Source organism: Cryptotermes secundus, unplaced genomic scaffold (genome assembly GCF_002891405.2).
Source record: "Cryptotermes secundus unplaced genomic scaffold, Csec_1.0 scaffold1025, whole genome shotgun sequence".
Lineage (NCBI taxonomy): Eukaryota > Metazoa > Arthropoda > Insecta > Blattodea > Kalotermitidae > Cryptotermes > Cryptotermes secundus.
This window is the reverse complement of record NW_019730118.1, coordinates 1,280,911-1,295,588: the sequence shown is the minus strand read 5'-3', so window position 1 is coordinate 1,295,588 and position 14,678 is coordinate 1,280,911. Positions and strand designations below refer to the sequence as shown.

The following is a 14,678-nucleotide window of genomic DNA, read 5'->3' as shown; positions in this document are numbered from 1 at the left end:
GGTCATGTACGGTCGAAACATGTAGTGATAGAGAAGTGGAATAAGATAATAAGTTGCATTTGAGACAGAAATATACGTATGTATACAAACAAAATATATTAATGTAACAGGGTGTCTAAATTCAACATTATGAACCCTAATTATAGCTATAAAGTATCTTTCATATTATGTTGTGTATTTGAAATTTGGTACAGCCTTTTCTTGTTAATTTATATGTATGATAATCAGATTATTAGCATTTTCGGGGGCTTCCGGAATTATGTTTCACTGCTTCCTATGAGTGGGCGGCTCCCGCTTCGGGAAACATGGGCATTGATTCATCGAGGCCAGATTGCTGGTTGGGTTATCGAATATGAATCACAATGCGCAGGAGTACACTGAGAAGTTTCCCACAGCGCGGCGAAATACACTGGGTATGCTATCTAAGCGGTCTAAGCATTGCAATTACAGCATTACAGGGAAGTATACTCGTACACACATATGCGTGATTGTATCTGTGCTTATGCGGGTATGTGTGTTCCTTGCGGTAGGTCTATGGCACGATATACCATACAAAGCTTTACATTGTTATGGCAACTAAAAAGGTAAAGTTATCCCTGTGCGTAACTAGTTGAGCACTACGCCACGAAGGCGTATGGAGGAGTGGATGTATAGATCCACATTGTCTTGACCTCGGTACTAGCTGGAGGTGAGTGGTCAGCTTCAAGCCCCGGCCGCTTTACCTCCTCGGAAAGAGCCGGTACCCATTGGACAGGAAGGTGGGTGGGCCCCAGAGCCGGTCTGGACGACGTGGGGAACAGAAAATTCTTGACCCTACAGGGACTCCAACACCGACCCCTCGGTCCTCCAACGTATAGTAGATTTAGTCTGCTCTTGCCCTATAGCATCGCGTTTATATATTTCCGTTTTGTTCTGGGAATTTACAGTGGAACCTTTCCGCTCTTGCAGTTTATGATGTCAGAGGACTTAAGATTAATGATTCACTGCTTTGGTACCGACCTTTGAAATTAATTGAACTGTAATAATTAAGAAACGAAATATGTCGTCTTTACTAAAACTATCTTCTCATCTGGTATTACTGCGGTACTGGAATTAGATGATAGATTTTATATTCAATATTGTAAGAGACTTAGTCCGCACTTGCACTCAGTGCAAATGGACATAGTCCACTCTTGCGGTTAATGTATATCGGGCCTAGGCAGCTTTGGCCCTATAGCCTAGCGTTTACATATTTCGCTTTTCTACTGGGTAATGGCAACGGTAGCTATTCACTGTTGAAGATTATGATATCAGATGGCTTGGATTAATGATTCATCATTTTAGTAATCGACCTAGTAATTTATTGGACTGCAATAATTTCGAAACGAAAGATGTCGTGTTTGTTGAAAATATCTCGTCAGCCGTGATACTGGAACTGGATGATAAATGATAGACCGTTGCTGATAATGATGTCAGAGGCCTTATACTATTGAGCCATCGTCTTAGTACCCCCACAGGGGTAAACATTTGGTAATAATAATTACGTAACGAAGGTTCTCATGTTAATTATAAGTATATTTTCAGCTGGCATTACTGTCGCTCTGGTATTGAATGACAGGTAACTGACTCTCACAGGTACTTGAGTAATGTTGCTTGCTATGCATGATTTATAATACTTAAATGTAACCGAAAAAATATGTTCTGTGTGGCTTCCAAGTGTAAGTTGTGAGCAAATTATGAGGTTTAATATAGGTGTCTCTGATGAAAACTGAATTTTCTTTCAAACTTTTCCACCTTCAGCTTTCCTAAATACAATTATTCCATGTATGTTACAGTTCACAATGTCCAGTGCATTTGGATAAAGAGATGTGTGATATCAAATAAAGGTTATGACTTTCGAGGTACTGGTGCGAAACTTTCTCCAGATAAATAATTTGCAACCTGATCTCATGTACTGCAGATGTTCTTACTACGTTATTTTTCTTTTTTTAAGGGGGAACTAGGTTTAATATCACTTCAGTCATATCCCTCCCAAAAGATTCGGGTGAGTGTTACGGAACACAGTTGTATGAATGTATGATGGGTAGGCCTTCTCGGCCGTTGCACCGCGACCTACAGTGGTCTATTGTGCTTACGGAACACAGTTAACAAAGGGGGGGGGGGGTAGAACCTCTGCAGTGCAAGAGATCTGGTTGCAAAATTATTTATTGCTATTCTTGCGAAAAACGCCTTCAAAGACGGGGGGTGGGGAGAGAGGAGCACCCGGAAGGAGGCGATATGTTAGCATACCTTCTTACCGTTTGTGCTCTCAGCTCTGGCGGCCATTTTTGCATTTAGTTAGTGACGAATGCGTAGAGATGGCAGCAGCAGTTTACTGTGGTGTCATGGCGACCATGGGGACCATGTTGCCCATCAAAAACAAGAGGGTTTCGAGGGGTTGATCACGGCGATCACGGCCGATATGCTGCCCTCAAATAATATTGAGTTACGCAGGGTTGGCTTTACCAGTGTTAGCAGATATTTACATTATGTGCATTCTCCCCGTGATGAGAGGGATTACCGTACACATCGGCGATTATGTCGATGAATTCTGCAGTGTATTGCTTCAGTTACCATTGATAGGCAAAACCTGTAGTCACTTGATGGTGACATTTCTAATTTCGTTTCACCTCCATGGCTTCCTGGATTAATGGAAGTGGTAGCTCATACACTGTAAAACAACGAATGGAGTGTCATAATAATAATAATAATAATAATAATAAATGGATAATGCCTACGATGAATACGAATTAAAAAAATTAGAATCTCTTGACAAAGATTTAAAGGCAGGGTTACGTTCATTTTACATTTATAAAGATGTATTACAATGTATAACAAACCGTGGCCTCGGTAGCGCAGTAGGCAGCGCGTAAGTCTCATAATCTTAAGGTCGTGAGTTCGATCCTCACCCGGGGCACTTTTTTTTTCCTTTTATCATAAATCAATAATTAATGAGTAATAGTCGTGACATAAATCCGAATGTTGTGCGTGTTTATGTACTCATATAAATATGTCATACATATGAGTGAAAGAAATCTTCGCGACATAGACCGATTTACACCGTTCTCACACCACCAACATACGAAAATTTGTTTTTGAAACGCCGCATGTCTATTCATCTGTATGTATTTATTGATATGCACCCCACAGGCGCCTGAAACATGTGACATTTTATTCGTATTCGGTATTTAAGAGCTTATTCGCCACACGTCTATGCCCGGTGAACATTAAAATTCTAAAGATTAATATCTTCTGGGTTATAACGTCGTGTGGCCCGTTTAAAGTCAACCGACGTTTCGCAGGAATATGTCGCCCCCATCTTCAGAATCGACAAATAAACCAAGCAAGAAACCATCATGAAGCAGGCAGAAACTATATTTCTCCGAAACGTCGGCTTACTTTCAACCAATTACATGTTGTCATATCCCAGAAGACAGAACTCTTCGTAACCACTACTGTGAGAATCTGAAATCATGCATGAATGTCCTGGCTCCAAAAATAGAATCCTTGGTCCCCCAAAACAAAATGACTATCCTTTCGAAAAAGGCTCTATTTCGATAAAATTTCAAAAAGTTGTGGAGCCACATCCAAAAATAAAACTGCATAGGTCTTATATTAAGGAAAATAAGTGCACGCACACTAGGGATTTGAAGTGAAATGTCTGACGAATTTCGCTGTTGCTCGGTATGGAGTAACCAACAGTGGTCTACCGAGCAGCAGTCAATTTCATTTCCAAGGCAACGTAGTCAAGGTCAATCGCGTACGCGAAACACATATACAGGGTGTTTCNGGCAGCCTGTGTTGCGGCCGGCGGTGGCATTTTCGAAAATCAGCTTTAAGCACCAATAAATTCAAATTAAAGGTAATTTCACGAAGTTAACTTTACATTGATACTTTAAATGTATCATGCATTATGCTGGTTTATTATTTTGTTCCGTTTATTGTCAGTAATCGTTACCTTCTATTCTGAGTTTAAAACGGTCATAACTCCGTAACCGTCCAAAATCGGACACATGTTTATATGAACTTTTTTGATTATAAAGACCTAGGAAATCACCTCCTGCAGTTATGCCCTAAAGTCGTGAAACATCCTGTGTAACTAATAAAGGTCCATCAAGTACAGCATAGTCGACAGTAGTGGCCGGACCCCTCATCCCGTCGAAGAGGAGACTCCATTTCAAAGCACAAATATAAGTGGTCTTGGAACGGACGAAAGTATTGTCATGTGTCCCGACGGAACCCGAGACCAAAAATGAATGTGCTGACGAAGGCCAACACCAAATTACTGCTCTGCTTAAAGGAAACTATTTTAATATACATAAAAAAGTTCTGCCTTTACATGTATCGACCATTACAGGCCACCATCAGAAGGTAGATCCAACATTATTCTACCAGTATATATATTGTTCGTACATAGGTTCTTACTATACTATTGTGAAGGTACTTACAGTATTAGACATTAATATTAAATAGTTAATACAAAAGAAATAAGTTGCGTATGTCAAGAGTAATTGGTTAAAATGGATTAAAAAAGGCCTATTGAATAGGCAGATGAATGTACCGAGGAGTCTACGGTTCTCTGTTGCTGGTTTCTTAGAGTATTTTATCGACTGTTGTATGGTGGATGGAAAGTCCGTCTTTAAATATTACTGCTCTATAACGTTTGTATATCCAAACATTATTAGCAAGTATTAATTACTTGTTTGCCATACCTGTGTGCTACACTTCGTAGAGGGCGGTGGAGAGCTTGCCGTCGTGGATACGATGATCTATATTTGCGCGTGCGCATTGGACTATGAGGGCGCCTATCTGCGGAAGCCACGGAGTATAAGCTGTGGACATATGGTAGATAATGATGATGCCAGTGTTGTGTTCATATTAACTTGCTGGTGCGTTTTCTTTTATATTCACAATCCGTCATTTTGTAGCGTGGACAATTTTATCCATAATAATAATAATACATAATACATAATTCCTTTTATACAGTTTCTGAATATGTGGTGCATAACATAAACAAGTTTTAATTATTTCGTTATTTGTGTTTTTGTTTAAATTTTTGTATGACGACCTTCATGTAGATTTGTTTGGACTTGTGAAATGAAATGTATGTATGTATATATTCTCTATTAGCCCAGCGGTGTGTATAGTAACCCCCAGTCCTTTGCCGTGGCGGCACCATAGCCATGAGCGCCATGAGGGAGAGCCCATCTTCATGCCCTGATCCGTGTTTACGCCTACGCAACTTACAGTTTCATATCGTAAGAAGCACATGTTTCACCTCAGCACTCATGTATGGTGATGCGATTTGCAGTTGCATAATGGACCCCAAGAGGAGATTTAAAGTTGTCCTTATTTATTATATAGTTGCCGGCTACGTGAATATCTCAACTGGAAGCAATTTTCTAACCGCAACCCACGCCATCCTCGCCGAAACGACCACGATAAGAATCCGATACGTGAGTGACATACACTAGTGATCCGTGATTTAAAACATGCTTGAAATTGAAATAATCCCAGTACTCTTAGATTTATTAATCTCTGATCTAGGTGGCGATATCGAGTATACAATATTCAATATGTCTCCATCGAAGATTGTTAGAAACGTTATTATGCTTTGTTTCTTGAATGTCTGCTTGTCATATGAGCATTGTGAGTATATAGCTTATAGGGAATTGTGTTGTAATTAGAACTATACCACGAATTGTGATAACATGACTGGGTATACATATTTACCATGTGTGTTTGTAGTTGAACGAACTTATGAAAACTTGTGATTTATTACACAAGTTAAATGTTAAATAATTCATGTTTCTTTTCAGATGCACTGTCGAGTGACAGAATATGTTCTCTAGTTGGCAAAAAGCGAAAAATTAAACTAAAAGAAAAAGCAGAATCTGCTGTTATAATAAAGGAGACTAGATCTTTTGATGATTGGCAAGGTATTGTTGAATACAGATGTCGCTTTGAAGTTATAAGTGAAGATGAAGATGGTGTAATTGCTGTAATTCAGAATCTCTCATTCAGATTTGATGAATCTGGCTGTATAGATTATATTCAGGTAAATAAATATATCTAAGGATTGTTGATATCAAAGTAACGTCATATTTATGTTTTTGTAATGATGTGTGTTATGAAAGTAAGCTGTTGGCTACACACATTATAGTTTATTAACGTGCAAACCATAAACTGCATGTAGTCCATTATGCATAGTTCTTACCTGACAGAAATGTAGGCCTCATACCGAAATTATTTACTTATATCTTGTCTTCTGATCACACCTAACCAAAACAACCTGATATTGTTCTCTGGTAATTGAATTATTGCATTTGTTCAGTGATCGCTGTGTACATATACAATTATATATATTATAATATGGTCAGAATGCTAGGTAAAAGTTGCATGGATTTCTGACAGTCATTGTTAAAATAGGCTGCTATGTATGTAACCATAATGTACTAATATGATATACATCTTAGGCCCCGTCTATACCAGTGCACGAAGTACGTCCGTTGTAACGAACATACTTTATGACGGACGTTGCTGAGGACACCACACAGTTGCAGAATGCAATGCGTAGTTTTTGTCTGCAATGGAGCCAGAAGAAAGCTTAGCATTTACCTCACTTGTTTATTTCTACAACGGATGTCACAGCGTTCATTACAACGGACACATTTTGTGTGCTCGTGTGGCCCCAGCCTTAGGACATGTGAGGTCATGTGGGAATAGTAGTTAGATTATGCAAGGTAAATGGTACTTGAGACATGCATGTGTATTAGGTTATTCAAGGTTTAAGTCTGTCAAGTGGTGATAATGTTCCAGATCCATTTGGCATTGTGTGTACCAGATTTATATGAGGTGCCCTGACAGAGTTTTAGTTTAAGATTGTCTGCTTCTGATGGTTTCCATTTGTACTATCATGTTCAATTATGATCATCTGTTTCAACAAGACTATCAGCAACACCATCAGAACCAGAAACAAGTCACTACTTACTCTCATTGTTAAAATTCAGCTGTTGGATCATTTTAACCATGTAGCCAGAGAAGCCAGAAGGCTATGGTAGGATGAATTTGTTATGAAAATGACATTTGATTGGAAAAGCTTGAACAGCACAAAGAACGTCATTGTAGGTGGTTTTTTTAACAAGTCTGTAACCAGGTATCTTCACAATGTAAGTCAGAAACATTACGGATGAGTTAACTTCCTTCAGTCAAAATTCAACAGAGGAAACACAGATCAAGAGGCCTTATATACACTGGAACATTCTTTTGCATATGAATTCAGAGCTTTGATCCAGACTTCAAAAGGAAGTCAGAATATCTGATGTTCACACAGTAATGTAGTTTTTACCAGAAGTCATTGCAGGTGGTCCTTTTTTTAATGTCAGCATTGTTCACTTGATTGTGCTTGAGTCATTTGGTCGCTGGAAATTCATTTAACTTGTGCTCTGTGTGACAGCTAAATGCCATGATACCTCAGATGTCAGATTCCTTGTGTCTGAGCTATGAAATGAGTACAGAGTAATAAAATAAGAGCTGAATAAATGACATTTTGTGGAAATAAAATTAACCACTTTCTTAACAAAAATAATGGGGAGTAATCATGTAAGTTTATTCTTTCCTGTGATGTTTTGTCCCTATTTGAATAAAATGATAACTTAAAATATGAAAACAATTGAAATATGAGCACTCACCCTGAACAGTGTTATGGGACTGACTAGCACTAAGAGAGGTAAATCATCTGACAGTACAGAAGTTTTGAATTTCAAACAGCTATGAAACCCTGAATACCACACAGAATGGATATAACCTAACCCATATTGTCTGCATTTTATGAGCCATGTTTTTACATGAAGAATTTGAGGTTCTATCAGCGGTGGTCAGAGGAACATGTCAACACCATTTTCAGGGCTGAAGAGTAAGCCCTGCAAGAAACGAGCATGATGCAGGCAGCAAGCAGAGTTCTACTGTCTGCTTTAACCCTGAAGATGGAGGCAATATATTCTTCCAAAATGTCACTTTACTTTCGCTGGATTACAAGTCATTGTATCTGAGGTGTTGGAAATCTTCGAAGTATTTTCAGTTGCTAGCATAGACTGTGCGCTAGCTTCTCCCTCTTTTGTCTGAAATAGGATTTACATATTGTGTGACTCATTTTAATAATGTTGTATCTTAGCATCCTGTTGCATTGGTATTAGAATTTATTTTTCAGTTGTGTTTACTGTCCACCGTGCAACAATATCAGGATTTAAAATGAAATCCTCTTAAAATCTGTCACTGCACTACATGTTTCAGCCTATTCAGCCATCATCATGTGTGTTGAAATTTGGAGGAATTGCAGTGCTTTCCATACTACTGCAGTCAGTGTTCGTATTTACGATGTCTTTAAATGAAATAAGTGTAATTCCTCCTCCTGTGCCACATATATTGCCTTTGTAAAGCATAATGATAAATTTGTTAGTATTTTCTTTTCATGGGATACCTTTAAGTTGTATATTGTTAATGCAGTTAATTGTGTACTTACTTTTTGGTAAGCGGCCTCCGTAGTCTAGAGGTAACGTTCCCACCTCATGACTCATAGTACGCGGGTTCACCCGGCGGAGGTCGTCGAATTTTTAAGGGCGGAAAAATTCAGGGAACAAGTCCTCCGGGAGGGTTTTTAAGCCGTGGGTCCTGTGTTGTAGCTTTATGGCACGCAAAAGAACCTCATATCTCCAGAGGAGGTCACTGAGCAAAATTGCGGACGTTTCCCGCCCAACAGCAGTCTCTAATACCTCCGGTAGATGGGGGAAGCATTATTGGATACTTCTCAGCCAGTAGAGAGCCAATCTCGCTGGCTGGGTGGGACTGATGGTAAGCACCAATACCGGTAGGATATAGAGGCTGGTAGAAATCATAGAGGGAAGCACAATGGACCACTACAGGTCTAAGTGCATGGGGAAACCCACCCTCTCTAATAACTAACTAACTACTTTTTGGTATACCTATTTTCTATCAAATTTGCAGTGTGGATGTTATGATTGTGTTGTGGAACTGGTTCTGTGTTATGTAGGTGATTGGTGCATACATGCTGCCAACTGCTGTAGTGTTTCAAATATTGGGTCACAAGTATTGATATATGTGTTGTTCATGTTCTAAGTGTCTTTACTAGTTTTATATATATATACATATATATATTATCCCATATGTTCATTCAAATAATTTCCTTCTCTATTTTTATAATGTCCATTTATAGTGCCATATGTATGTCCTGTGTTCGCTAGAAGATTTGAATATCTGAAGTTGCCATTCTTGCTTGTAATTTCCTATATCTGTTCTTTAGACCTAGTGTGAAAATGTTTGACTTTTTGTCAATTTTTGCAATTTGTTTGGCAGTGAGAAATTCAATAATACATCTCTGTTTTGTACACACTTCTATGTCAGACGCCATTTTGGTAGACTGCTCTGCTGTCGCTATCTGTTGCATGACATTCAAACTAACAGTACATTGACGGGAAGGTTCAACCTTTACTACAACACCACCAACATCCAGCTCAGATGTTACAGATTAGCACAAAAAAATAGGAGGCATTATATATGGAGCACCCTTCGTACATTTACTCTGGGTGTCCTACATGTTCCTATAACAGTATTAACCATTCACTTGGGGCTTAATATGTAAAGCAACACAAATATGTCTCTGAGTTAAGAATCCAATTAACAGGCAATCACATGTATATTTTGCATCTTTGCTTTATTTTGTAGTTCAAACGGAAAGATGGATCAAAGAGCAGGAAGTATTGTGGGCAGATCCATTCTTTCAGGCAGACGCAAGAGGACGTGGAGGTGCTGGAAGAGGATATTGGGACTGTCCTTGATCCAGGTGGAGAACTGGACACTTACATATATGTTGCCAATATAAAGTTGAAACCAAATGAAAAGCTGGATCTTGAGCTTGTATACACATCTTATAGAGGTACTTCTCAAATTGAAGTGAAATTAAGCTATAGAACTGGAAACACAATAAAATATCAGGGTTGCACTTCATCAAACCGACAGATAAAGTAGTACTTTGTGTAAAATGATTAAATATCTTGTAACTTTCATACAGTTTGTGCAATGTAACTCGGTGTATTTTTACAGTGGTTACAGTGAGAAAGGTTTAGGGGTTTCAGATTTCCCCAGAGTACCTTATACAGCATACAGAAATGTTGATTGTATGCCAAAATTGCTTAGAACAGAGAAGTTTTGTAATGAAGGCACCATAATTTCCCAGTGCTAGGAGAATTAGTAAATTTTAGTATTGGCATAAGTATTATTGAGTTCTGAATCTTGTGTAATTTTTTTAGTATCTTTTAGTGTAAAACCTGGCCCTTGACTCTATAGAAACATTATACGGAGAAGAATGTGTCATAGATTTAGAGAGGAGACATACATTGGAGTATATACTTGAGGGGCCAGTGATGAGTTTTTGTGATGACATTAGCTTCTATTCATTGTGCATTGCATGTAGTCTAGCTGGCCAGGCATTTAATTTTTTCAGTACTAATGCCATGGCTTGAAGTTAAAATTGAACTATCAGCCCCAAATACCAGAGGATGTAAAATGCCCTGTTCTCTGGCCATAATGGTTGAAGAATATTTGAGTTCCATAGTAACAAACCTTTCTTGAAATGCTGAATATCTGTTGACTGCATGGTGAACAATTCTAAAGTTGCAGTGAAACCCCATTTAAGGTTTATTTTGGGAGCAGTGACATAGACCACTGAACTGAGAAAATCTTTGAATAGAGGTAACTTAATACCAAGATTATTGACAGGTTCACCAAACTGAACATAAAATGAAGGAAAGGCTTAAATTATTAAGCATTAAATTGGGTTTTGATTATAGTAATTATTTAATCAATGTTAAAATTTAATTTTTGTATATTGATCTTTTAAGCCATCCCCTGAAATTAAATTGTAGTGTGGGCTTTTCTTGCAACCACAGCCACATAGTGTAATTTGTATGGTTTCAAAACAATGATATAATTTCCCCAGACCCCATGATATGCTGGTAATATCCACACATGAACAGTCATCGCACCTGTGGCATTAGGCATGCAAGGTGAAGCACTTATTGGAGAACCTTCTTGTGCACAAGTGGTTCACTTCTTTCTGTGTTTGGTGATTCCCCTATGTATGTTACCTTTCATATGTCCTCATAAGCAAAGTCAAAGGAACTGAAATTGCTGTAACTTGGTATCCACAAAATATTTTTTTTTTTTATTGCTAGTGGGGTGGGACTAAGTCTCTTGTACTGTGGCCACTTCTGGCCTATTGTACCAGCCCCAGATGATAGGTGAGGCTGATTGTGGAGCAATTGGTGGAATGAAGATTGGCAGGGGAAACCAAAGTACTTGGGGGGGGGGACCTGCCCCAGTGCCACTTTGTCCACCACAGATAGCACTTCATCAGACCTGGGATTGAACCCGAGCCGCCACAGTGGGAAGCCAGCAACTAACCGCTTGAGCTATGGTATTGCCTTTCCACAGAACATTACTTATATTTCTTTTCATTTACCATGTTGTATACTTTTGATTTTTTCTCTTCAAATCACAATATAAAATTAATTCAGAATTTTCAGAAACTTCTATCATAACTGTTACAAAACTTCCACATATATTTACTTCTCTATATCCCAGAAGTAAGCTGTGTGGTAACATTCTCCAGTAGGTAAAGTCACGCAAATAAACAGGCACCCATAGCTGTCAAAATATTCCAGTTTGTTATTACATCAGAGAAAAAATTTGTCTGTCACTATTCTGAGGTCATGTGATTTCTACACACAAAATAATTTGAAAATGAATTGCATAATGTTATTTCCCCCAGGGACTTAAAATTATTTTGTTATTCTTTGCACAGATGTGGCAGATTTGTGGCCATGTCCATCTTTCTGTCTGCAGGTCTGATTTCTGTAACTGCCATACAGTTTACAATAAAATTTTATGTGGAATTTCTGTGTTGAAAGTTGCCATGCAGATTTAATTTTGATTTATATCAGTCCACCCCCAACTAGTGCCGAGGTCAAGAAAACGTGGGTCTAGACATCCATTCCTATATGCATCTGNTAAACAAATGTGATACTCACTGAAAAAAAAAAATCTTTAAAAATACATTGCCGCGGTTGAGCCGCAAAGCGGTTAAACAGCGCGCGGATAATCGAGAGTCTACTGTATATGAATTTTCCCCATAGCTGATTGTATAAAAAATTGTCACATGATATTAAACCTTGAACTCATGGAGTTATACAGTTCTTATTGAAACATTTTTCAGTATGGTGAATATTTATTTAATGAAGTAGAAAGAAAATTATTTTTGTGTGCATTGTGATTAGTAGTAGAAGTAGTCTTTATTTCCATAAATCCAGTACTAGAAATACATTCAGAGGATGTGGAAAAGTCAGACAAAACACATAAATAAAAAACAGTACAAGGTACCAAGTCAATATACAGATATGTTAAATAATACTACTGAGATCATAAAAAACATAACGAGTATCAATTCAACCCTTCCTATCAAAAATACTCAAAATACACTTCCAAATATATAAAAGAAACAACAATAAAATACAGCACAAAATGCTAATCATACAGATATAATAAAATAATACAACTAAAACCCAAGAAAATAACCAGCATTAAGTTTACTCTTCCTATTAAAATTCACAAAATACTCTTCCAATACATAAAATGAGTAACAAGACTAGAATTCTTCAGATTCAATTTAAAACTGTTAACACCTTTGTACAAATTATATGAATATGACCATATCAGATTAATACTAAACCTTAAAGATACTCAGAATTCTCTTCCAAAGTATAATAAATAAAATATAAATAATAAACTTAAATAAATAAACAGTACAAAAGTACTAAGTCAATGTACACATATAGATAAATAATACAACTAAAACTCATGAGTATGATCAGTGTCAAAATTACCCTTCAATTAAAATACACAAAATACTCTTCCAAGGTATAAAATGAGTGATTATACAAAAATTCCTTTATCTTTAATTTAAATTGTTTGACATCTCTGTATAATTGTTTCAGGTTTAATGGAAGACTATTGAATAATTTAATGCCCATATAATACGAGCCTCTCTGGTATAATGATAAATGATTTGAAGGTTGATAAAGATTAAGGTTAAAACCCTGTCTAGTGTCTCTGTTATGTACATCAGATACAAATTGATATTGATCCATGTTAAGTACCACAAAGCATAAAAGTGAATAAATGTATAAGGATGATAGAGGAAGAATTTTTAAAGTGGTAAATATCTGTCTACACGAGCTTCTATTACCAGCACCAGTTATAATTCTAACTACCCTCTTTTGTAAACGAAAAATATTTATGGCGTATGAAGAATTACCCCAAAAAATGACACCATAGTGAATAAGTGAATGAAAATAAGCATAGTAAACCATCAACAAGGTTTCCTGATTTACATATGTTAGCTTTCAGTTAGCTTTACAGCAGTAGATTTGTGTGAGCAGCAAATGAATGTTGAGGCTGGTGAGGTATGTAAAATTGCAAAGAATTGTTTTGGAAAATATATGTATTACATTGGAATTCTCTTATCGCTCTTGTAATAATGAGATGAATATTTGTGTGGGGAAGGTAATTTCTGGTATTTCCCTTTGTTAGGTGTAATTCTGTTTATTGCATCTGTACACATTATTTTCCATAACTGTAACACTTAGTTTTGTTATGAGATTGACAGAATACTGAAGAACATAAAAATGATGTAGTCACATGAAATTACAGTATTTCCCTCTTGCAGTTCAATGTTGAAAATAATTTCATAAGCGGCATAAAAACTGAATTGTGCAGGTTAAAATAAAACTGATTCTTATGAAATTTCATTTCAGCCTGTTTAAGAAGGCACAGTACTTACCAGAGTTGTGTTCCATATGCAAGTGATGTATGCATTTGGAGAGGACTTTTTAATGATAGTTATGTCAACTGTCACATGAATTGTTTTGATGAAGGCAGTTGCTTTAAATCTCAAGGTAAGCTTTTGTGGAAGTGTTTTTATTCTGTTAGGCACAAATCTTATACTCGTAGATGTAAGCAGTAATACTATGAATTGTAAATGTGTGCTGTTTGCTGATGATATGATTTTTGATATTCCTCCAGACCCTGTGGGGCGTGCGGTAGCGTAGTGGTTGATGAGCTATGCTACAAGCTGGAAGGTCGCGAGTTCAAGTCCTGATGAGGTCATTGAATTTTTTTCGGTTGACCTAATCCTTCCAGCCGCGCTAGGCCTTGGGGTTTACTCAACCTCTAACAGAAATGAGTACCAGGAATTAATTAAATAATTTTCCTGGAGAGTAAAGCGCAGCCGGCATGTAGGGCTGGCAACCTTACCACCTTCTATGAGCCGATTGTCTAGACAATGTGGGACCCTCAGCGTCTCACAACCTTATGGGCATTCACGGCCTGGTTCGGGGATAGCTTTACTTTTTACTTTTTTCTACTTTACTCCAGACCCTGTAATCTATACCTTTATTATTTTGTAAAGCAGAGAAAGACCAATATTGTTAAGAAATCCTAACTTCATTAACAAGCATATGTAGCCAGTATTTTTCTGGGGTTTGGTTGCTTTCCTTGTAAATGTCAGAATATATAGTAGTTAGAATTTT

At 37.4% G+C, this 14,678-nt stretch overlaps 1 protein-coding gene and 1 non-coding gene across 2 annotated transcripts; both read left to right on the top strand.

Annotated features, from left to right (window-relative positions):
• Window positions 1-2,862: 2,862 nt before the first annotated feature.
• On the top strand, window positions 2,863-2,935 carry Trnam-cau. The gene has a single exon. It is a non-coding gene; the product is annotated as a tRNA-Met (tRNA).
• A 2,286-nt stretch (window positions 2,936-5,221) lies between these two features.
• LOC111866274 lies at window positions 5,222-14,198 on the top strand. Its single transcript, XM_023855063.1, has 7 exons — window positions 5,222-5,276; window positions 5,383-5,474; window positions 5,566-5,667; window positions 5,838-6,076; window positions 9,760-9,970; window positions 13,905-14,045; window positions 14,173-14,198. Exons 3-7 carry the CDS (start codon window positions 5,595-5,597, stop codon window positions 14,196-14,198), a joined length of 690 nt encoding a protein of 229 aa, XP_023710831.1. The 5' UTR covers window positions 5,222-5,276; window positions 5,383-5,474; window positions 5,566-5,594.
• The last annotated feature ends 480 nt before the right edge of the window (window positions 14,199-14,678 follow it).